Source organism: Macaca mulatta, chromosome 3, assembly GCF_049350105.2.
Source record: "Macaca mulatta isolate MMU2019108-1 chromosome 3, T2T-MMU8v2.0, whole genome shotgun sequence".
Taxonomy (NCBI): Eukaryota; Metazoa; Chordata; class Mammalia; order Primates; family Cercopithecidae; genus Macaca; species Macaca mulatta.
Genome location: NC_133408.1, coordinates 46,607,962 through 46,630,890, shown reverse-complemented (window position 1 = coordinate 46,630,890; position 22,929 = coordinate 46,607,962). Strand labels below are relative to the sequence as shown.

Here is a 22,929-nt window from a genome sequence, read left to right as displayed (position 1 = left end):
GAACCTGGGAGAGCTGCCTGGGGCCACCGCTGGCCATCTCCAGGGCTTGGGAGGGTGAGCTGGATACACAGCAGTGCAGACCGGCTTGACGTCCGGCCCAGGCATCCCTTTTCCTGTGCTCTCCCTCCAGGCAGGCCAGAGGTGGTGGAAGTTCCTCTAGGCCAGGGTGGCTATGGGAGTTGGTCGTTCATAGGAGCATTTGACTTGCAGCCTTCCATCTCCCGGGGGTCTGTGAGAGCCCCTACATGTCCATCTGTCCTGCCTGGAAGCGGGCCCAGAAAGGGGAAACCAGTTGCTCAGGGATGTTGTCACTTGCACCAGAAATCCAGTGATCCCAACTTCCGATTCAACCCTGCTTCACAAACCCCAAGCAGGAAAGGACTTCACATGTAACTGTTAGAACGTTTAATTTAGACTTCAGAACCCGTGGCGGGAGGTTAGAATTATAGGGTTCTGCTGGGAGGTGGGGTGTGAAGTTTCCATTTGCCCACAAGAGTGTGTGTTGGTGGGGCTTTGTGGAGGGGACAGCTCTCTATAAGGTGGTCTGGCCACTGAAACGTGTTGGTAATGTCAGGGGGTCCCGGGGTGGTAGCTGCAGCAGAAATCCTCTCCCATGTCTCGGCTCTCCTCGGCTCCCTTCTTTGTTGCACAGGATGTTTTCTGCAGCCTTTCAGACCTAAGGTTCTAGGGTTCTGGCGCGTGTGTTGGGAGGGGTGGGAGTTGCTTTGTTTTAACCCCTGCCCTTCTCCTCCCACCCTCAGCAAAAGATGATGCCACATTGTCAGGAAAACGAATGCAGTCGCTCTCCCTGAATAAGTAACCGCGACGCGTGGGAGGAGATGCCGGGGACCTGGGCCGCGCTGCCAGGACCTCTGCTGTGTCTTGCCCACCCTGTGCCCTGGCGCCGCTGCAACAGCCCCTCACGGCCAGGAGCCCCCCACGGCCTGGGGCCTCCTTTTCATCTTGGCACAGAAATTGTTTGGGGAATGTGGGGGGGGGCTGGGGGAGGGGCAGCTGCTATCTTTGAGACAGAAAGATGCAGGACAGCATTTCATATGTAACCATTTGAATGTTTTCGCTGTTTTTAGAATTCAGAGCCCTTGCTGGGGGGTGCCTGGGAGATGGGGTAAGAAGAGCTTTCATTTGTCTGGTAGATAGCATGTAAGGGGATGGTTGTCCTAGGAGGCAGCTGCCGACAGGTTTGCTATACCCAGCCCCGGACTGTGTTGCCTGGGTGCTCATTCAGAGAGGGGCTGTCATCCGGGAGCCTGTGCCCCTGGGTCCTCGAGGGTCATGGCTTGTCCCTGGTCAGTCCTGTCTGGTCGAGGCCTCGCCTGTCTGCCCTTCCCTGCCCGGTTCCTACCCACCCGGCCAGGGCCAGTGCCCATTTTTAACCCTACCCATTGATCATTTCAAGAAACCTCTGTTTACTGTGTGGCACCCAGGCAAAACATGCTCCACAAATTCAACTTGTATATTTGGCAGATTAAACTTGACATTATCGTAATCTTTGTTTTGCACTCCATCCTTTGGCTCCCATGCTCGAGCCATTTTTACCCAGCTGGGTATGGTGCCATGTTCAGGCACACGTACCTGGCAAGGTTCAGGGCACATATCTACCTGGGGCCCTGGGGCATGACATCTGTTAGGAGGCACTAAGCAGGGTTCGGGGATGGACCCCAGGATTGCAGGATTGGGGCTGGGAGAGACCTCAGATGCCACAGCCTGCTCCCTCCCCTCCTTTAGCCAAGTTGGGATCTTAGGCCTCAGCAGGCAGGGACCCTTCCAGGCCACAGCAGGCTGAAGCTGCACCAGGATCCTGGTCTGGCCTGTAGATGTCCCCTGGTAGTTATAATTCTGTAACTCTAGGGGAGAAGGGGAGTAGCACTGGCATTGGATGTCGCCAAGGCCCACATTTTCCTGAGAGAAGCCACAAAAGGTGTGCAAATGCCCTTTAGTGCAGGACCCGGTGACATGACATCAACTCCAAGACAGAACCTCACTTTGCAGCACAGGAAAAGTATATCTAAAATGAGCATGTATCAGAAATCAACTGCCAACATTGTAATGACAAAATAAATTCCCGTGAAGTTCCATAACCAGGCGGGCACGGTGGCTCAAGCTTGTAATCCCAGCACTTTGGGAGGCGAAGTGGGTGGATCATCTGAGGTCAGGAGTTCGAGACCAGCCTGGCCAACAAGGAGAAACCCCATCTCTACTAAAAATACAAAAATTAACCAGGCTTGGTGGTGTGCGCCTGTAATCCCAGCTACTCGGGAGGCTGAGGCAGGAGAATCGCTTGAACCCAAGGAAGGCAGAGGTTGCAGTGAGCCGAGATCGCACCACTGCACTCCAGCCTGGGCGACGAGCAAAACGCCATCTCAAAACAAAAGTTCCACAACCAGCCTGGAATGTGTAGCCCCTTTGTGCAGGAATTTCACTAGTCAGTGACACCTGGTACTGGCAGTTTTGGGAGTGGCAGCCCAGGATGGACAGCACTGGGGAAGGAACCATTTGGCATAAGGCTGCTGGGCTTCAGGATCAATGTTGTTGGCCAGCAGTAAAAATAAGCTATCTACCTATGGCTGTGCAAACACCAACCTCTCCCTGGAGTCCCAGCTGCTTGGGAGGCTGAGGCAGAAGGATTGCTCCCACGAGTTCCAGTGCAGCCTGGATAACTTAGCAAGACCCCAAGAAAATAACAAAAAACCTCTCCTTCCACATAGGCAAGCGTGTCCACAATTGCTTTTTTTTTTTTTTTTTAAACAGAGTTGCATTTTATTACCTCCACATTTTGAAGCAGTTCATGACCAGCATAGTGCTTTGGGGGCATTTTTTTTTTTTTTCCAATAAATGAAAGCATTTCTTTAAGAAAAAGGCACATATTTCTTGAATAGGTAAGAAAAGCTCCCCATCTGTCCCCTCTTTGAGGGAGCAGCCCCTATGGGGACTCACATTGGTACCCCAGAAATACTCAGCAAAGCAACCATTAGCCTCCCCTACTCCTCTCCCTGCTTCCCCAGCAGCTAGGATGAAGGTAACATATTCCTCACAGGTCATTTGATCTTGAGGTCCTTCAAGGCTGACTCCAAGCTCTGCAGGGAGGCAGAACGGACAGGCTGGTTCTCAGCTGTCCGGCAGGCACCCCACTCCCAGGGACCTGATCACCCATCTCAGCCCCAGAACAGCAGAGGGCAGAGAACCTGCAGTTTCGGAGTCTGTCAGAACTGGGTTTGAATCCCAGCCCTGAAGACGGGTGCCCCAGTGAGCACCAAGGCCCAGATGACAAGGGGCCGCCCCCAGCCCTCATCCTCTTGCAGTGCCATCTCTGCAGGAGTGAAGGATGGGGGTCACCTCCAGGGAGTGGGGATGGGGGGAAAGAGTTGACCTGGGGGGCACAGCGGGAAGCCAGGAAGGGCAAGCCTCACCTTAACATCCCAGATGCTCATGCCGCCGTCCATGCCAGTGGTGCAGAACTGCGAGCACTTGGCCTTGCCCCCGCTGAGCACTGAGATCTGGCTGCGAAGAGGAAGAGGAGCTTATGAATCCAACCTGTGCTGGCGCTGGACTCAGGCTCACGCTGTCCAGGCGCTCCCAGACTTCTTGGGGAGCGGGTTTCAGTGAGAAATGCTGAGACGGTGTAGTGGACTTAAGTCAGCTCTGCTTTTGGGAACGAGCAGTGGTGTGGGAAGTGCAGGCAAATGGGACAGGACACTCAAGTCCAGGGAGGCAGGAAAGACACATGTGTTTGCGGAGTATACACAGTGACAGCAGTGCAGCTGGACAGGACAAAAAAGGAGATGAGGGTGGAGGCAGCCAGGGACTAAGATGACAGCCGGGCAAAGGTGTTCCGTCTGAGGAAGCCATCGGATCTGGCGGCCACAGGAGGTTTTACAGGCCGAAGGGCTTGGCCAGTCTTCCCATACAGCTCCCTCTGATTCGCCGTGGGGTGGATGCGTGTGGCTGGCAGCTTTTGGGCTTTGGAGAGCCTCTTTTTCCCCATCCCACCCTAGATCCTTAGAAGGCTGCAGAGACCCTCAGCTCCGCCCCCACCTCGCTGAGTACTAGCAACAGACCCATCCCAGCTGTGACCCCGCCCAGGACACCCGCTGGTCACTGCCTGACCACCCCACAGAACAGTCCCCACCCAGCTATGTCCGGGAAATGCAGAGCGAGGGCTAGCTGCTCAGCCCCTATCTGATGCTATTTTTATGCAACCTAAAGAGGTCGACTCCGTCTTTTATGTCGGTCCCACCCGGGCTCCACTAGCTCCTGAGCTGCTAGGGTGAGATCGAGACAGGCCCCGCCCACAACGAACGTTAATCCTACAGCGAGTCGAAGCCACTCCCTACCTTGGGCCCGCTACGCCCCCTTTGCCTCCCCACGTGGTTATCATGCAGCGTCGAGGCCCCGCCCACAAACAGGCCCCGTCCCCTAGTCCAGGCCTGCCCCTCATCTGACGCCGTTCCCGCGCAGCGAGTAGAGGGCAGGCCTACCCTCCCTCCGGGCCCCCAGTCCTCACCGTCCCAGCACAACGCCCCAGTAGGAAGAGTCCAGACCCCTTCCTCACCCGACGGGGCTACTGGGCGAGTCGAGGCCCCGCCCCCGCCCTCACCTGACGCTGTTCTTGTGCAGCGAGTCCAGGCCTGCGCCCGCAGTCGTGCCGCCCTCCGAGCTCGCCTTCTTGTCGAGGTTCTGGAAGCGCTCGCGGGCCGTTAAGCCACGCTGCGAGCTCTGCTTGGGAACGTCCAGCCGCCCGCCAAAGCTCAGCATCCCCGCAGCGGCGTCATAGGTGAACAGCACTGGGAAGCAGTCGTGGCCCTGAGCGGGGAGGCGGGGACCATTGGAGCGCTGCCGAAGGGGAGGGCAGGCGGGCATCTGGCGGCCCGGGAGGCAGATGCCAGCTCAAGGACACAGACGGGCCACAGCGAGGGAGGCCCGAATAGCAGGTGTATCAAAACCGGGGCCATGCTGGGGGCTGCCACCTCCCCCAGCAAAGCCAATATTGGGACTCCCTGGGAGCCCAGGCGCCTTCTGTCCTGCCAGCCAGTTACACCTGCTCTAGGGGAGACCCCTGCAGCTGGTTGCTTTTCTAGGCAAAAAGCAAGCCTGACCTGACCCTGGCATCCCCGTTATGTTTGCAGAGGGGTGAAAAGGGATTTGACAGATGTGGGCAGAGGGGAGGGAGAGCAGTGCCCTTCCCGGACACCTGGAGGAACTGCACACCCCGAACTCCTGTCCTTTGCATTAGGCGTGGCCTTGCCATTGCAACTGCCAATAAAATGTGGGCAGAAATGTTCAGACCCAGGGCATGATTCCACAGGTTCCGGCTCCCTCGTGGCATCTGGGACAGCATGCTGGCGACAGCCTCCATCAGAGCCCCTCACAGCACCCACACTGGACATAAAATGTGAGCAAGAAGTAAATCTCTTTTTTCTTTTTTTTCTATTTTTGAGATGGAGTCTCTGTGGCTCAGGCTGGAGTGCAGTGGCACGCTTGGCTCACTGCAACTTCTGCCTCTGGGTTCAAGCAATTCTCCTGCCTCAGCCTCCCAAGTAGCTGGGACTATGGGTGCCCGCCACCACACTCGACTAATTTTTGTATTTTTAGTGGAGATGGGGTTTTGCCATGTTGGCCAGGTTGGTCTTGAACTCCTGACTTCAAGTGATCTGCCCTCCTCAGCCTCCCAATTTGCTGGGATTACAGGCGTGAGCCACCAGGCCTGGCCTTTTTTTTTTTTTTTTTGAGACAGGTTCTCTGTTGCCCAGGCTGAAGTGCAGTGGTACGACCACAGCTCACTTCAGAAGCCTCAACCTCCCAGGCTCAAGTGATCCTCCTGCCTCAGCCTCCCAAGTAACTGGGATTATGAGATTACAGGTGCACCACCACACCCAGCTATGTTCTTAACTTTTTGTAGAGACAAGGGTCTCACTATGTTGCCTGGGCTGGTCTCAAACTCCTGGCCTCAAGTGATACTTCCACCTCAACATTCCCAAAGTGCTGGGATTTTAAGCATGAGCCACTGCACCTGACCAAATCTTTACTCTGTTAAGCAACTGTAGCCAGGAACTTTTGGTTACTGCAGCATAATCCAACCTGTTCTGCCCAACTCTGGTACATGAGAGAATGCAAGGAAGAAAAAAGGAGGGAGGCAGGAGAAAGGAGGGAAGCTGGGCTCTGTGCTGTGACCACACTCCCTCCCCATTCCTCACCGCTGCCACCAGGCTGTTGTCTGTGATGAAGGTCAGCGCCAGCAGCGGTAGCGTTTCAGAGGCCAGAGTCGCGACGCTGAGGGGAGACAGCTGTCAGTCACACTGTCCCGCTCCTCTGCACTCACCTCCTCCCCCAGGATGGCCTCTACTCACGCCATCTTCTTGTCAGCATCAGCCAGGCACACGGTGCTGTCGTGGCTCACCCAGGCCACGCGGCTCCCACTGGCTGAGAAGCAGACGCCATGTACCCAGCCACAGCTACTGCTGGATTCGAACATCAGCTCCCCAAAGGGCATCTTGGAGCCCCATGGGGTGGGTGCCGGCCGTTCCTCCACCTCCTTGATGTAGGCTGAAAAGATCCTACCGGGAGAGGCAAAATAGAGGTAAAGTAGCCAGGCATGGTGGTGTGCACCTGTACTCTCAGCTACTCAGGAGGCTGATGCGGGAGGATTGCTTGAACCCAGGAGGTCAAGGCTGCAGTGAGCTGTGATTGCACTACTGTGCTCCAGTTTGGGCAACAGAGTGAGACTGTCTCAAAATAAAAAAAAAAAAATTTTTAAGGGTTAACAGGTGCCTGGGCATGGTGGCTCAAGCTTGTAATCCCAGCACTTTGGGAGGCTGAGGCAGATGCATCACTTGAGGTCAGGGGTTCGAGACCAGCCTGGTCAACATGGTGAAACCCCATCTCTACATTTAAAAATACAAAAATTATCCGAGCGTGGTGGCGGGCGCCTGTAGTCCCAGCTACTCAGGAGGCTGAGGCAGGAGAATCGCTTGAACTCAGGAGGCAGAGGTTGCAGTGAGTCGAGATCGCACCACTGCACTCCAGCCTGGACGAAAGAGCGAGACTCTGTCTCCAAAAAAAAAAAAAAAAAAAATCCCAGCCAGGCGCGGTGGCTCATGCCTGTAATCCCAGCACTTTGGGAGGCCAGTGTGGGTGGATCACGAGGTCAGGAGATTGAGACCATCCTGGCTAACACAGTGAAACCCCATCTCTACTAAAAATACAAAAAATTAGCCAGGCGTGGTGGTGGGTGCCTGCAGTTCCAGCTACTCGGGAGGCTGAGGCAGGAGAATGGTGTGAACCCAGGAGGCGGAGCTTGCAGTGAGCTGAGATCGCGCCACTGCACTCCAGCCTGGGCGAAAGAGCGAGACTCCATCTCAAAAAAAAAAAAAAAAAAAAAAAAATTCCCATCTAGCTGGGAATGGTAGTCTTGCTTGGGAGGCTGAGAGGCCAGAGGATCTCTTGAGCCCAGGATTTGGAGGCTGCAATGAGCTATGATTGCACCACTGCATTCCAGCCTGGGCAACAGGGCAAGCCCCTATCTCAAAAAAATAAAAGAGGTGAGCAGAGGCATGTCTAGCTGAGACATGAAGGGTTCCCCGGGGACTAGAACCTTCAACAGACGCCCAGGTAATCCACTGGTAGCATTTCTGGAGCAGGTCTAGAAGGTGGGGTGTAGAACTTTCAGGTGTGGCTCCCCCACCACCCTCCAATCTCCGCTATGATGTCAGCAGTCAGTTAACGTCAGCCCCGCCCTCCCCCATGGTGCCCTGTCTCACCGGCACTTGAAGTCACAGGAGCCAGCAGCCAGCAGCACGTTGTTGGGGTGCCAGTCCAGGCTGAGGACGGTGGAGCGGATGGGCTTCTTGATGTGCTTGCAAACCCACCTGGGCATGGTGGTCAGGCAGACAGGGAGAGAGGGACAGGCAGGTGGGACTCACGGACCTCAGCACCAGGGACTTCAGGCTCCCACTGCTCCCTACAGCCCACCAAAGACCCAGGAGAGATGCAACTGGGCACTCCCAGCCCACAAGGCTCTCAGGGCCCGGGGGCGGCAGGGATGTGCTAGGTTGCTTCTGGAGTGGGAACTCTGTGCTCTCTATCCTTTAAGCCACACAGTCACCCTCAGGGCAGGCTCAGCAAAGTGATGCCACCACCAGAGGTCACACAGCTACTAACTGGCCATGGTGGGATGCAAATTTGCGTCTCTCAGATGCTCCTGCCTGGCCTCTGCCCTCAGCCATGCAGGGGAGAAGATTAAGAACTAAGACATGGACTGGCCACCATGGCTCACACCTGTAGTCTCAGCACTTTGGGAGGCTGAGGTGGGAAGGTTGCTTGAGGCCAGGAGTTCAAGACCGGCCTGGACAACTTGACGAGACCCTATCTCTACAAAATAAATAAATAAATAATTTGGGCCTGTAGTCCCAGCTACTCAGGAGGCTGAAGCGGTATGATCACTTGAGCTCAGGAGGCTGAGGCTGCAGTGAGCTATGATCACAACACTGCACTCCAGCCTAAGCGACAGAGCAAGACCTTGTCTCAAAAAAATATATATGGCCGGGCGCAGTGGTTCACGCCTGTACTCCCAGCACTTTGGGAGGCTGAGGCAGGTGGACCACCTGAGGTTGGGAGTTCAAGACCAGCTTGACCAACATGGAGAAACCCCATCTCTACTGAAAAATACAAAATTAGCCAGGTGTGGTGGTGCGTGCCTGTAGTCCCAGCTACTTGGGAGGCCAAGGCAGGAGAATCGCTTGAACCTGGGAGGCAGAGGTTGCAGTAAGCTGAGATTGTGCCACTGCACCCCAGCCTGGATGACAGAGCGAGACTCCGTCTCAAAAAAAAAAAAAAAAAAGAAAAAAAAAATTGGGCTGGCGCGGTGGCTCACACCTGTAATCCCAGCACTTTGGGAGGCCGAGGTGGGTGGATCACGAGGTCAGGAGTTCAAGACCAACTTGGCCAAGATGGTGAAACCCCACCTCTACTAAAAATACAAAAATTAGCCAGGCATGGTGTCAGGCGCCTGTAATCCCAGCTACTTGGGAGGCTGAGGCAGAGAACTGCTTGAACCCGGGAGGCGGAGGCCACAGTGAGCCAAGATTGTGCCACTGCACTCACTCCAGCCTGGGCAACAGAGTGAGACTCCGTCTCATTAAAAAAAAAAAAAAAAAAAGGAACAAGATGTGGCTGCGAGCTTGTGAGTGGTGCCTTGAGAAAGTGACTTTGCTGCAGGGCCTTACTTTGCTAATCTGTAAAGTGGGGAGAGTGAGTGATGCCCAGTCCACGGAGCTATAGGGAGGTCGGGACTGTGTGTGCAGGGCTTAGTGAGGTGCCCCCAGAGGTGTTTCTGGTGTGGTGGATGTCGTCGTCCCAAGCAGTCGGCTGTGAGAACATCCGGGCACTGCAGAGAGGCCCTTGCCTCGTGAATGAGGCCCAGAGAGGAGAGGATGGACTCCCCAGGGGTCATGGGAACAGGGGTCCCGACATCCCATTTGGTGCTTCCCGGGGAAACTCTAGTCCTGCCCCCAGGTCCCTACCAGCCCACTCCAGCCCCGCCCAGGTACCCACCAGTCGTTCTCCTGCTCGAAATAACAGATGGAGATGACACGGGAGCCGCTGCCCACAGCAAACTTGTTCTCATTGGGGGCCCAGCGCACGCAGCGGGCGGCCCGGTTGATCCGCAGGATGACCAGAGTGGGCTTCCACGTGCGGCCCTTCAGCGTCCACACGTAGGCATTGCGGTCTGTGCCGCAGGTCACAATACGGTTACTCTCGGGGGCCCAGTCGATGCCTGTGGGGGGATGGAGGGGACACAGGAGGCTGACGACACTCAGGCAGGGGTGGCTCTATGGTGGCCACACAGGAGAGGCTGAAAGGCCACAATCAAGGTGGAAGCTTTATCTGCCCAGTAGGCACTTTTTTTTTTTCTCTTTGAAATGGAGTCTCACTCTGTCACCCAGGCTGGAATGCAGTGGCATGAGCTCGGCTCATTGCAACCTCTGCCTCCCAGGTTCAAGCAATCCTTGTGCCTCAGCCTCCTGAGTAGCTGGGACTACAGGTGTGTACCACCAATCTTTCTCTTTTTTTTTGACATGGCGTCTCATTCAGCCGCCCAGGCTGGCGTGCAGTGGCGTGATCTCAGCTTACTGCAACCACCATCTCCCGGGTTCAAGCGATTCTCACATCTCAGCCGCCCAAGTAGCTGGGATTACAGGCACCCACCATCATGTCTGGCTAATTTTTGTATTTTAGTAGAGATGGGGTTTCACCATGTTGACCAGGCTGGTCTTGAACTCCTGACCTCAGGTGATCCGCCTGCCTCAGCCTCACAAAGTGCTGGGATTACAGGTGTGAGCCTCCGCACCCAGCCTCTTTCTTTCTTTCTTTCTTTGTTTTTATTGAGACACAGTTTTGCTGTGTCGCCCAGGATGGAGTGCAGTGGTGTGAACTCAGCTGACTTCAACCTCTGCCTCCTGGGTTCAAGCGATTCTCCTGCCTCAGCCTCTGGAGTATCTGGGACTACAGGTGTGTGCCACCACACCAGGCTAACTTTTGTATTTTTCAACATTTTGTCATGTTGGCCAGGATGGTCTCGAACTCCTGAACTCAAGCGATCCACTCTCCTTGGCTTCCCAAAGTGCTGGGATTACAGGCATGAGCCACCACACCCGGCCCAGCAAGCACTTTTTACTGAGATCCAGTGCTTATTTAGAGTGACACCAGGGGGCACTCCTAGAGCTTATGAGGGAGTGTCAGAGCCCTCCATGCTATCAGTAAACATGCTGGAGGGCAAAGCCAAGAGGCAGAAAAGATGGGTTCTTGGTCATGTGGAGCTGCTGGATCAAGCCTCTCCTGAAGCCCTCAACCCTCTTGGGTTTTTTGGTAACATGAGGCAACACAGTCCCCTTAAAATTGAAGCCAGTTTGAATCAGGGTTTCACAGTGAGTGGGTAGATGCCCCATAATGAGTGGCCATGTCCTGCCTTGCACCCCACCCCCCACCTCCTTTCAGGAGGGTAGTCCCAGCCACCCTGACATACCTGTCACCTGCCCGTTGTGTTCCTTGAGCTCGTGCACCTTGGTCCATTTGGCACCGCTCTTTTCGTAGATGTGCACCTCATGGTTGTTGGGGCAGATGGCAATCTCTGCAGGGGAGATGGAGGGAGACTGAGGGGCCCTCTCCATGACTGCCCTCTGCCAGGACACACTACACAGTGCACCTGGGCAACAGCCTCATCCTTCATGACTCAGGCTCTCCTCCTCTGCCTTGGAGGGGGCCCCCTGAAGTCCTTCAGGCCCTGCCAGTTCACCCTCTCTTCTCCTGGGACTGACTGTCCTTTACTCGCAGCAATGACCCCTGGGACCTCTCCCCACCCTATCGCTCTGGCCAGCCAGGGTCCCCTCGCTGCTCCTGCTGACACCTCAGGGCCCCTGCACCTGCCAGCCCCTCCCCAGCTGGGGCAGAGTTCCCTCCCTCTCCTCCTCTGGGTGTCTGTGTAAATGTCAAAATGTCATCTCCTCCAAAAGGCTTTTCCTGGCCACTTTTTCTTTCTTTTTTTTTTTTTTTTTTTGAGACAGAGTCTTGCTTTGTCACCCAGGCTGGAGTGCAGTGGTGCAATCTCGGCTCACTGCGACCTCCGCCTCCCGGGTTCAAGTGATTCTCCTGCCTCAGCCTCCCCAGTAGCTGGGTTTACGGGCGCATGCCTCCACGCCCAGCTAATTTTTGCATTTTTAGTAGAGACAAGGTTTCACCATGTTGGCCAGGCTGGTCTGGAACTCCTGACCTCAAGTGATCCACCCACCTCAGCCTCCCAAAGTGCTGGGATTACAGGCGTGAGCCACTGCACCTGGCCCATTCCCTCCTTAAACTTTAACCCAGGAGACCCCTGGTCAGCTGGAAGACCCAGGGGTGAGGCCCGGGGACAGCCGCATGGAGCCTATGGTCCGGGGGCCTGGCTGCTCCAGTCTCCCCATCCCAGGAGGTAGAAGCAGCCACCCACCGACCCCCAGCAAGCACTCACGGCTGCGGTCCTTGTTCCAGGCGTGGCAGCTGATGGGCTCCACCAGGAAGCTGTGGTAGGCCATGGCGGCTTGGCTCCTGTGCCCAAGAAAGGAAGAGAGAATCCACGTCAGCCCTGACCTTGCCCCTGACTTTACCCGGATACCAGGCCCCAGCTGATCCTCAAGGGCCTCACACCAGGGAGGCCCCTCAGTCTAGAGAGGCAGCTGTTTGCAGAGACGAGCAGCAGGGGCCAGCCCTGGCTCCTAACTGGCCTGACATGTTGCTTCCCCTCCTGGGGCCTCAGTTTCCCTCCTTATAAAAGGGCAGCTTTCACGGGATATCTCTGAGGCTCCAGAGACAGAGTGGAGGAGATAGTACTACAGGGGAGATGCTCCCTGGGGCGGGGTGGGGTGCTAGGACTCCAAGCCGGACAGGCCCCTCACTTGTCACCTGTGCCTCAGTTTCCTCACAGGATGGACCCCCCCCAACTTCCCTGCCCCATTAAGGATGGGATGAAGATGAAGTCATCCAGGCCAGGCCTGGTGGCTCATGTTTGTAATCCCAGCACCTTGGGAGATCGAGGTGGGTGGATCACTTGCAGCCAGGAGTTCAAGACCAGCCTGGCCAACATGGTGAAACCCTGTCTTTACTAAAAATACAAAAAATTAGCCGGGTGTGGTGGCGGGCACCTGTAGTCCCAGCTACTCGGGAGGCTGAGGCAGGAGAATGGTGTGAACTCGGGAGGCGGGGCTTGCAGTAAGCCAAGATCGCACCACTGCACTCCAGCCTGGGCCACAAAGCAGACTCCATCTCAAAAAAAAAAAAAAAAAAAAAAAATTAGCCAGGTGTCGTGGCACCTGCCTGTAATACGCACTACTCAGGAGGCTCGGTGACACGGTAAGACTCATCTCAGGAAAAAAAAAAAAAAAAAGAAAGAAAGAAATGAAGTAATCTCATAAACCACCTAAAAAGGTGCCCAGAGCCCTGGTCTTCCCCTACACTACTCAGACGGGGAGAGGGGAGGTGGCCGATATACAGGGGCTCATGGGTGAGGCAAAGGCAGGTATTTAACAGATATATCCCATTCTCCATCCAGACACCCACTGGCTGCACCCAGGGCTGGGAGGAGGCACAGGGCTAGGCCAGGCCTGGGTGATGGCTCTTGGGGAGGCCCCAGGGTGACCCAGCCTTGAGGAACTGAAGGAGGGAGATTTTTTTTTTTTTTTTTTGAGACAGGGTCTCTCTCTCTTGCCCAGGCTGGAGTGCAGTGGTGTGATCATGGCTTACTATAGCCATGAACTCCAACGATTACAAGCGTGTGCCACTGTGCCCAACTAATTTTTAATTTGTTTGTAGACGGGGGTCTCACAATGTTGTCCAGGCTGGTCTCAAGCTCCCAGGCTCAAGAGATCTTCCCTCCTCACCTGCCAAGTATTTGGGATTACAGGTGTGAGCCACTACACTCGGCCAGAACGAAGGAGACTTTGCAGCCCCCTAGACTAGCCCCAGCACTGAAGGGGAACCCTGGCAGAGGGCAGCGACTCATCTTCCCACCAGCCCAGCTCAGCCCCCACCAGCCTGTCCCAGCCTCCTCCACCCACCGCTGAGTGTCAAAGGAGCCCACCAGGCCTGAGGTGGGGTGAGATCACGGTCTCAGCGCAGTTCCTCAAGCCCATCTCTCCCCGCCTCCGTGACTCAGTTTCCCAGCATCACAGGGACCTGGGAGTAGAGGAGCCCAGCCACGTGCCCCTGGACATGTCACCTGCCTTCTTTGAACCTGAGTTTCCTCATCTGTAAAATTGGAGCAGGAATCCTGCCTCCCAACAGAGGTGCTGAGAGCTGGAAGCAGATGATACACAGCACCTGGCCTCCGTGACGAGGTGCCACGAGGTGGTTACTCTTAGCCTGTGATGGACGTGATATACCAGCCCTGATGCGCCCTTTGAGGAGCAGGCCTCCCCAGCCGACCAGAGGCCGATTCTGGGGCACAGAGGCGCGCACCTGCCTCGGGCTTCCATGCTGGCTGTACCCTCGGCCCGTGACGCTCTTCCCCCAGATACCGGCACACACAGCTCTCGCTCTGGTGCTGCCACTCAAGTCTGTGCTCAAATGTCAACTTTTGGGGAGGCCTTCCCTGACGCCCTCTGCTGGAAACTGCAGCACCTCCCACGGTCCAGCACTTCCTAATTCCCTATTTCCGATTAAATTTGTTCAGCAGTCACCATCGGACATGGACTCATTGATCTGGCCTGCTGCCTTCCTCCCCTGCTGGAATAGAACCAGCTTGGCAGAGACACATTTTTGTTTTATCTTATTCTCGTTTCTATTTCCACTGCTTAAATGTTTAGCACATAGTAGGTGCTCAAGAAATATGTGCTGAACAAATTTTTCATTGCCATTAGTGACCAACAGAGTACGTTCTCAGAAACGTGTGTGTGTGTGTGTGTATATACATATTTGAGACAGGGTCTTGCTCTGTTGCCCAGGCTGGGGTGCAGTGGTGTGATCATGGCTCACTGCAGCCTTGACCTCCCAGGCTCAAGTGATCCTCCTGCCTCTGCCTCCCAAGTAGCTGGGAGTACACACTCACGCCACCCTACCCAGCCCTCAAAAATATTATCATTAAATAGGTTAGGAATAAGGCCAGGCACGGTGGCTCATGCCTGTAATCCTAGGACTTTGGGGGGCCGAGGCAGGTGGATCACTTAAGGTCAGGAGTTCAAGACCAGCCTGGCCAACATGGTGAAAGCCTGCCTCTACTAAAAATACAAAAATTAGCTGGGCGTGGTGGCTTACGCCTGTAATCCCAGCACTTTGGGTGGCCGAGGCGGATGGATCACCTGAGGTCAGGAGTTTGACACCAGCCTGGCCAACATGGTGAAACCCCGTCTCTACTAAAAATATAAAAATTAGGCATGGGGGTGTGCACCTGTAATCTCAGCTACTCAGGAGGCTGAGGCAGGATAACCTGTTGAACCTGAGAGGTGGAGGTTGCAGTGAGCCGAGATCACACCATTGCACTCCAGCCTGGGCGACAGAGCGAGACTCTGTCTCAAAAAAAAAAAAAAAAAAAAAAAAAAAAAAGTTAGGATGAATGTGTGTGAAAAAATAACTTAAAAAATAATAAATAAATAAATAATGTTATTAAATTGGGCCGGGTGCAGTGGCTCATGCCTATAACCCCAGTACTTCAGGAGGCCTAGGCAGGAGGATTGCTTGAGGCCAGAAGTTCAAGACCAGCATGGGCAATACAGTGAGATCCTCTCTCTACAAAAAATTAAAATAAAAAAACGTGCAGGGTGTGGTGGTGCACGTCTGTATTCTCAGCTACTCAGGAGGCTGAGGCAGGATGAGTGCTTAGCCCAAGAGGTTGAGGCTGTGGTGAGCTATGATTGTGCCACGGTGTGACAGAGCCAGACCTTGTCTCTCAGATAAAATGTATTAACTAGTACTATCCAGCACTTCCTGGATACTCCCTCCTTGCCAGCTCTAAAAAAAAAAGTATCCTTTTTTTTTGGACATGAAGTCTCTGTCGCCCAGGCTGGAGTGCAGGGGCGCAGTTTCAGCTCACTCCAACCTCCGCCTCCCAGGTTCAAGCGATTCTCCTGCCTCAGCCTCCTGAGTAGCTGGGATTACAGGCACCCACCCCCATGCCTAATTTTTATATTTTTAGTAGAGACGGGGTTTCACCATGTTGGCCAGGCTGGTCTCGAACTCCTGACCTCAAGTGATCTACCCGCCTCGGCCTCCCAAAGTGCTGGGATTACAGGCGTGAGCCACCTCGTCTGGCCAGGTGCTTTGTATATATTCTTGCCAACACTCCCACCAGCCTTGGACCTTCAGGGAGGCCTGGCTGCACTTGGGGAAGGATGCCAGGCTCCAGGTCAGCTCCAGATGACAGATGTGGGGTCTGAGGCCACCTGCCCAGAGTCACCAGTGACAGCCATTAGATAACGTGGCTGCCTCCCTCACCAGACTGGCAGTTCTGTGTCGGGTCCCAGGGCCTGGGCTGGGAGTCAACCAGGACTGGGAACCCTGAATGCCCCAGGAGGCTAGTGGCTGCCCCGTCACTGCCCTGCCTTGGGGCCGGCCCATCCTGCACTGCATCTGGGCCCAGGCACAAGGGAAGGGCAGAACGACCTTTGCCTGGGGCTGCAGTTTAGCCCCGCAGGGCTCAGTGACCAGCCTGTCTGAGGTCGCACCACAAAGCCCCCTGCGCTCACTGCCTGGAAGGCCCTGTCCACCTCTGCTCACTCCAGATCCAAACCGCTTGCTTTCACTTGTAGCCAGATGTCCTGGAAGATTCCTGGGGCAGCACAGGACACACACACATGCACACACGTGTACATGCATGGAGCATGGACCTCATGTTTCCCCCATGCTTAGAACAGGACCCCAGCAGGTCCCCAGTCAGCATTTGCTAAGCAAGTAGACACACGCAGCACAGGCTCAGGCCACACACGCAAACACAGGTGTGTTCAGCCTCACACACACGAGCACACTTTGCGTGCATGTTCAGCCTTGCACACGCACATGCACACTGCACCCCCACACACTTTAAGCACGTTTAGCCTTGCACATGTGACCATACTGCCCACATGCACATGCGTGTTCAGCCTCACACACAAGCACACTGCACCCCTGAACACATGTATGTTCAGCCTTGCACACATGCAAGCGCACTGTGTCCACAAGCACACTTTGCATGCGTGGGCAGCCTTACCCAGAACAAGCACCGGGCACCCACTGGGGCTGCCTCTGCAGCCTCTCTCCCCTTATAAGGCCTCTTTCTGTAAGGCGAGGGCCCCGGAAGCACCACCTCGGCACCCTCAGCCATGTCAGCAGGCCTGATGGGGGTTTCCCTGAGCGCTTCCTGTGTTCCCGGGCTGGGGCATCACCGCCCACATCTGATGCCAACACTGTGCAGAGAGAAGCTCAAGGCCTCTGACTGATTCACAGTGCTCCTCTACACCCCCACAACCCCCATGGTCCAAGGCCACCAGCAGGGCAGGGGCAGGGGCAGGGGCAGGGTTAAGGCCAGAAGCCCACTTTCAAACTCCAGACAGGCCCTGGTTGGCCCCAGGACTCCAGCTGAGGCCAACTTTTCCCTCCCTTTCAGCCCCAGGAGGCCCAGATGGGAGGAACCTCCAGGGATGAGGGTGGGAGAGTGCAGACTCAGAACCCTGGGTTGAGGCACAGACTCTGATGTCCCAGCATCAGCGGTCACACACTTGCTGTGTGCCCAGTCACATATCTGCCCTGGCTGTGAAGACAGAGTGGCTGGCTCTGCTGAAGACAGCAGCCCCCCGTGTGCCAGTGGGCAAGGGCAACCGAGAGGACTTGAAGAGCCCTGACCACTGTTTCTAGGACCCAGACATACTCAAGGGGCAGGGGAGGGGCTGGAAAAGATGGCCACAGTGGTACACTAGTGACTGGCAGAGGAGGGAGGTTCAGACCACACCTATCAGCCAATCACACTTGAGCATGAATTAGCAGAAATACTTCCTAGTCTGTTGAACCAACCCCTTAAATGGGGCAAGGGGAAAGGGTTAAGGGGGCGAAAGAGAGGAAGACTCATTTCCCTTTCTGTAACTTCTGCAAAGCAGCTGAAACCCAAAGCACCTTGGCGATAACTCCCCAACTCCCACATCTTACCAATGAGGAAGTGGGAGAGCAAAAAGGGAGTGGCTTCTCTCAGCCAATGCTGCCATGGGGCTCCAGTCTCCTGCCTCAGGGATTCTAGCCGGGGACACTCTGACTTGATCATCCTCAGGAAAACCTCTCACCTACCAAACCTGCGTGAGCCAGGGTGTGCCCACCCCCCGCCTGCCAATTACCCTGCTATGGATGTCTCAGAGAAAAATACAAGGGCTGCTTCGCCCACGAGTGTTGACAGCATGAGGTCTCGGTGATGGCTCCTGGGGGAAGGATCCAGGACACCCACCCACTGCCACTGTGGCCCTGTGAGCCAGCACTGTGGGCCTGTTTGATGTTGAGGAACAAGAGAGAGGAGGGGACGGCCGGGCACAGTGGCTCACGCCTGTAATCCCAACACTTTCGGAGGCAGAGGTAGAGGCGGGTGGATCACTTGAGGTCAGGAGTTCGAGACCATCCTGGCCAACATGGCAAAACCCTGTCTCTACTAAAAAAAAAGAAAAAAAAATTAGCTGGGCATGGTGGTGCCAGGCAAAGAAAGCCTCAGGCTGCCCAGTGGTGGCGGCAGGGTGGGGGGTGGAGGGGGGCACTCTAAAGTCCTGGGCCTTGATACTGTCTTCCTCACTGTGCTGGGTTTACATTCTAGCTCTCTTCATAGTGGCTGGGTGCCCTCAGCTCAATACTTCCCTCCCATCTTTATCCAGATGAGGCTGGGGCTGGACCAGGCACAAGCTGTGGGACCTTTCTGGCCTGGCTTCCCTAGGTTTCCCTGAATTCAGAAGTTTGGCTGTATCTGAGGCTAAACCAAGCAGGAGCTGCCTGGAGGAAAGATCTCAGCATTACAGGCGCTCCGGGAAGTCCCCACCCAGCTCAGACAGTTCTGGGATAGAGCAGCCAGCAGGCTAATTTGCACCGTGCTAAGCGGTTACTCAACTTCCTATGCTGGGCTGGAGCTCTTGCTACCCCTATCCTTCCCTCCCCAGCTCTGCTCTTTCAGTCTTACCAACCATGCAAAGGCAAGTCAAGAAACACACACGAAAACAATCGTAAGGCACCATTAAAGCACCGGTTAGTCATCCAAACCAAACAAAAACCAAAACCACATAAAATTCAATGCTGGCAGAGCTGTGGAGAAACTGTCACTGGTTGCTAATTGGCTTAATTCTTCTGAAGGGCACTCAATTCAACAAGTAGGTGGGAACAAATATTAATAGAACAGAATAACACTAACAGGAACTTGAAAATTAGCATTCTTGCCGGGTGCCGTGGCTGACGCCTGTAACCCCAGCACTTTGGGAGGCTGAGGCAGGCAGATCACGAGGTCAGGAGTTCGAGACCAGCCTGATCAACATGGTGAAACCCTGTCTCTACCAAAAATACAAAAATTAGCCAGGCGTGGTGGCGTGCTCCTATAAACCCAGCTACTCAGGAGGCTGAGGCAGGAGAATCACTTGAACCTGGGAGGCGGAGGTTGCAGTGAGCTGAGATCACGCCATTTCACTCCAGCCTGGGTGACAGAGCGAGACTATCTCAAAAAAAAAAAAAAAAAAAAGAAAGAAAGAAAAAAAATCAGCATTCTTTGTCCTAAGAAAACAGCAACACTATTTTTCTTTCTTTTTTTATTTTTGACATGGAGTCTCTGTCGCCCAGGCTGGAGTGCAATGGCGCAATCTTGGCTCACTGCAACCTCCACCTCCCGGGTTCAAGCAATTCTCCTGTCTCAGCCTTCCAAGTAGGTGGAACTACAGGCGCCCACCACCACACCTGGCTATTTATTTTTATTTTTATTTTTAGTACAAATGGGGTTTCACCATGTTGGACAGGCTGTTCTCAAACTCCTGACTTTGTGATCCAACTGCCTTGGCTTCCCAAAGTGCTGGGATTACAGGTGTGAGCCACCACACCTGGCCCCATTTTTCTTTTTCAAAAGCAAACATAGGTTGGGTGCCATGGCTCACACCTGTAATCTCAGCATTTTAGGAGGCCAAGGCAGGTGGATCGCTTGAATCCAGGAGTTCCGAGACCAGCCTGGGCAACATGGCAAAACCCTGTGTCTATAAAAACTACCAAAAAAAAAAAAAAAAAAAAAAATTAGCAGGGCGTGGTACTGCACCCTGTAGTCCTGGCTATCTGAGGGGCTGAGGCTGGAGGATTCCTTGAGCCAGGAAGGCGGAGGTTGCAATGAGCCGAGATCTCGTCACTGCACTCCAGCCTGTGTGTCAGAGTGAAGCCTCATCTCAAAAAATAAAGCAAACATGTTTATAACAGCCCTCTTTATAATGGTGACAGTGTGGAAAAACCGAGGTGACAATATGGAAAGAGTAAATTGTGACATTCACATGTTGAGATGCTATGTAATTATTAATATTAGAAAAGACCTATCAACGGACGGTCATGGTGGTTCATGCCTGTAATCCTAGCACTTTGGGAGGCGGAGGCAGGTGGATCACCTGAGGTCAGGAGTTCGAGACCAGCCTGCCCAACATGATAAAACCCTGTCTCTACTAAAAATACAAAAATTATCTGGGAATGGTGGCAGGCACCTGTAATCCCAGCTGCTTGGGAGGCTGAGGTAAGAGAATCACTCGAACTCGAGAGGCAGAGGTTGCAGTAAGTTGAGATTATGCCACTGCACTCCAGCCTGGGCAACAGAGTGAAACTCCGCCGTCTCAAAAAAAAAAAAAAAAAAAAACACCTATAAGGCAGGCATGGAGGTCCATGCCTGTAACCCCAGCACTTTGGGAGGCCAAGGCAGGAGGATCACTTAAGGCCAGGAGTTTGAGGCCAGCCTGGACAACACAGCAAAACCCCATCTCTACTAAATATTTAAAAATTAGCTGGGCATGGAGGCACATGCCTGTAATCCCAGCTACTCAGGAGGATCCCTTGAGCCCAGGAGTTTGAGACTAAAGTGAGTTATGATCAAGCCATGGCACTGCAGCCTGGGCAACACAGTGAGACCGGACTCCAAAAAAAGAAAAAGACCTATCAATGGATTACGTACAGACATATGTAAGAAACGAACTTTACTGGCATCTGGCAAGGCAATTTTACCCAGAACTTTCACCATTCTCTCTTTTACACCCTGAAGCAAGCCTGGACATTTTTTGTTTGCTTTTTTTTTTTTTTTGGAGACAGAGTCTCACTCTGTCCCCAGACTGAAGTGCAATGCCGTGATCTCAGCTCACCACAACCTCCACCTCCCGGGTTCTAGCGATTCTCCTGCCCACCACCATGCCCGGCTAATTTTGTATTTTTAGTAGAGACGGGGTTTCACCATGTTGGTCGGGCTGGTCTCGAACTCCTGACCTCAGGTAATCCGCCTGCTTCGGCCTCTCAAAATGCTGGAATTACAACCGTGAGCCACCCACACCCAGCCTGTTTGCTTTTTACCTTCAGTTTGTACCAGAGGAAACCCAGCCTGACAAAGGCAATGATTTGCTCAAAGTCACTCGGCTCCTACTAAATGACGAAACTTGGGACTCTGACCCCACATCTTGGAGGCCAGGAAGTTAGTTTCACCTGGGGGCACACTATGATCAAGGTGAGCAACAAGCACACGTTTATACTGTCAGCACCTGACACGCTGCCAAGTGTCCTGCAGTATTGCATTGCAGCCTCACAATCCTTAAGGTTCCCATTTTCCAGATAAGGAAAGTTGAGGCTGGCAGGGGTTGGGTAGCTTACCAGTCACTGGCCAGTGAAGGGAGAAGCTGGCACTCCTACTTAGATCCCTAAGATTTTATTTATTTATTTATTTAGAGATGGAGTCTCCCTCTGTTGTCCAGGCTGGAGTGCAGTGATATAATCTTGGCTCACTGCCAAAGCAAGTTCAAGCGATTCTCCTGCCTCATCCTCCCGAGTAGCTGGGATTACACGTATGCACCACCATACCTGGCTAACTTTTTTTTTTTTTTTTTGAGTTGGAGTCTTGCTGTGTTGCCCAGGCTGGAGTGCAAATGGTGTGATCTCAGCTCACGGCAACCTCTGTCTCCTGGGTTCAAGCTATTCTCCTGCTTCAGCCTCCTGAGTAGCTGGGATTACAGGTGAGCGCCACCATGCCTGGGTAATTTTTGTAATTTTAGTAGAGACGGGGTTTCACCATGTTGATCAGGCTGGTCTCGAACTCCTGACCTCAAGTGATCCGTCCACCTCGGCTCCCAAAGTGTTGGGATTACAGGCATGAGCCACAGCGCCCGACTGCATTTTATTTATTTATTTTAATAGAGAAGGGGTCTCGCAGTGCTGTCCATGCTGGCCTCCAACTCCTGGCCTCAAGCGATCCTCCCGCTTGGGCCTCTCAAAATGCTGGGATTGTGTGTGTGAGCCGCCGCGCCCGGCCGGGATGGGTGGTGGTAGCCTCCGGGCTGCACTGGCAGAGGAGGCAGGGGGAGGTCTGACTCCCCAGGGCTTGCCCTCCTGATCTCTTCTCTGCCCGCGGGTGCAGCCCGGCCCAGCCCCGCCCCGCCCTGGGCGGCCTGGCTGCTCTCCCTGCGCCTCCGGAAAGGGAGGGGCTGCTCGGATCTGCCCTGGCCGCGGAGCCCCGCAGCTGAGGGGTGCGTTCCGGGACTCCACCGGCCAGGCCCGCCCTATACGGGACCCCTCGGACCTGGCCCAGGGGAGGCGGTTGGGAGCAGCGGGAGCGGCCAGGAGGGCAGGGGCGGGGCGGCCGGGGACGCCAACTCATTTCCCGGCGGCTGCAACCCGGAAGGCTCCGGGATGGAGGGGAAGTGACTGGGCGTGGGGCTCCGCCGGCCCGAAGTAACGGGGCTACACCGACCGACCGCGGGGCAAGGCCGGGGATGCGGGCCCGGGAGCAGGGGCGGAAGGCACGAGGTGGAAGGCACGAGGCGGACGCTCGGGACCGGGGGCTGGGGACGCCCCGAGGGCGCCCGGTGCGCGGGGAGCCCGCGTTTCCACGGCCTGGCCCTGTAGCCACCCCCGCGCCCCCTCCAATCCCAGGGTTCCCTCTCCTTTCCGCGAGCCCCCCGTCCCCGCGCCCCCTCCTCTCCGTGCGCCCTCACTCATCCCCGTGCCCCTATTGGGCGGCGCCCCACATCCATGCGTCCTCCTCACTTCCAGGCGCCCCCCGGCCCCCTCCTTGCACCCCCTCTCATCCCTCCCGTCCCGCTCACTCCCAGGCGGCGCCCCACATCCACGCGTCCCCCCACCTCCGGATGGCTCCCCCGACCCCCACCTCCCGGCGCCCCCGCGGCCCTCACCTCCCGCGCCCCGGCCGCGGACTCTGGGCAGTCGACGCGCCGAACCGGCTCT

At 55.0% G+C, this 22,929-nt stretch overlaps 2 protein-coding genes across 5 annotated transcripts in view; one reads left to right on the top strand and one right to left on the bottom strand.

The window, feature by feature from the left end:
* Positions 1-1,671, top strand: part of PDAP1 (PDGFA associated protein 1) — a 12,779-nt gene extending 11,108 nt beyond the window's left edge. Inside the window, 1 exon segment of the mRNA NM_001266283.1 lies at positions 762-1,671. Within this exon segment, the coding sequence (NP_001253212.1) occupies positions 762-820 (59 nt within the window). The 3' untranslated portion in view covers positions 821-1,671.
* ARPC1B (actin related protein 2/3 complex subunit 1B) lies at positions 1,459-22,929 on the bottom strand. 4 transcript variants are annotated; one of them, XM_077996266.1, is made up of 10 exons: positions 22,878-22,929; positions 11,995-12,096; positions 11,039-11,192; positions 9,568-9,790; positions 7,776-7,883; positions 6,366-6,572; positions 6,213-6,288; positions 4,616-4,821; positions 3,429-3,519; positions 1,459-3,095 (listed from the first exon to the last, which is right to left on the bottom strand). In XM_077996266.1, the coding sequence occupies exons 3-10, from the start codon at positions 11,181-11,183 to the stop codon at positions 3,057-3,059; spliced, it is 1,095 nt and encodes a 364-aa protein (XP_077852392.1). In that variant the 5' UTR covers positions 11,184-11,192; positions 11,995-12,096; positions 22,878-22,929; the 3' UTR covers positions 1,459-3,056. The 4 variants fall into 4 exon arrangements, with proteins under 4 accessions (XP_077852392.1, XP_014989858.1, XP_028701386.1 ...); XM_015134372.3 differs by having other exon boundaries at positions 11,039-11,143; positions 12,020-12,096; XM_028845553.2 differs by having other exon boundaries at positions 3,429-3,515; positions 11,039-11,143; positions 12,020-12,096.

Coding starts and splice junctions, on each gene's coding strand:
- ARPC1B (XM_077996265.1), bottom strand. CDS start 12,083: ATGGCCTACCACAGCTTCCTGGTGGAGCCCATCAGCTGCCACGCCTGG. Junction 9,791..11,038: donor ACACAACGGGCAGGTGACAG/GTATGTCAGGGT, acceptor ATCCCCCCACAG/GCATCGACTGGGCCCCCGAG. Junction 7,884..9,567: donor TTCGAGCAGGAGAACGACTG/GTGGGTACCTGG, acceptor CACCATGCCCAG/GTGGGTTTGCAAGCACATCA.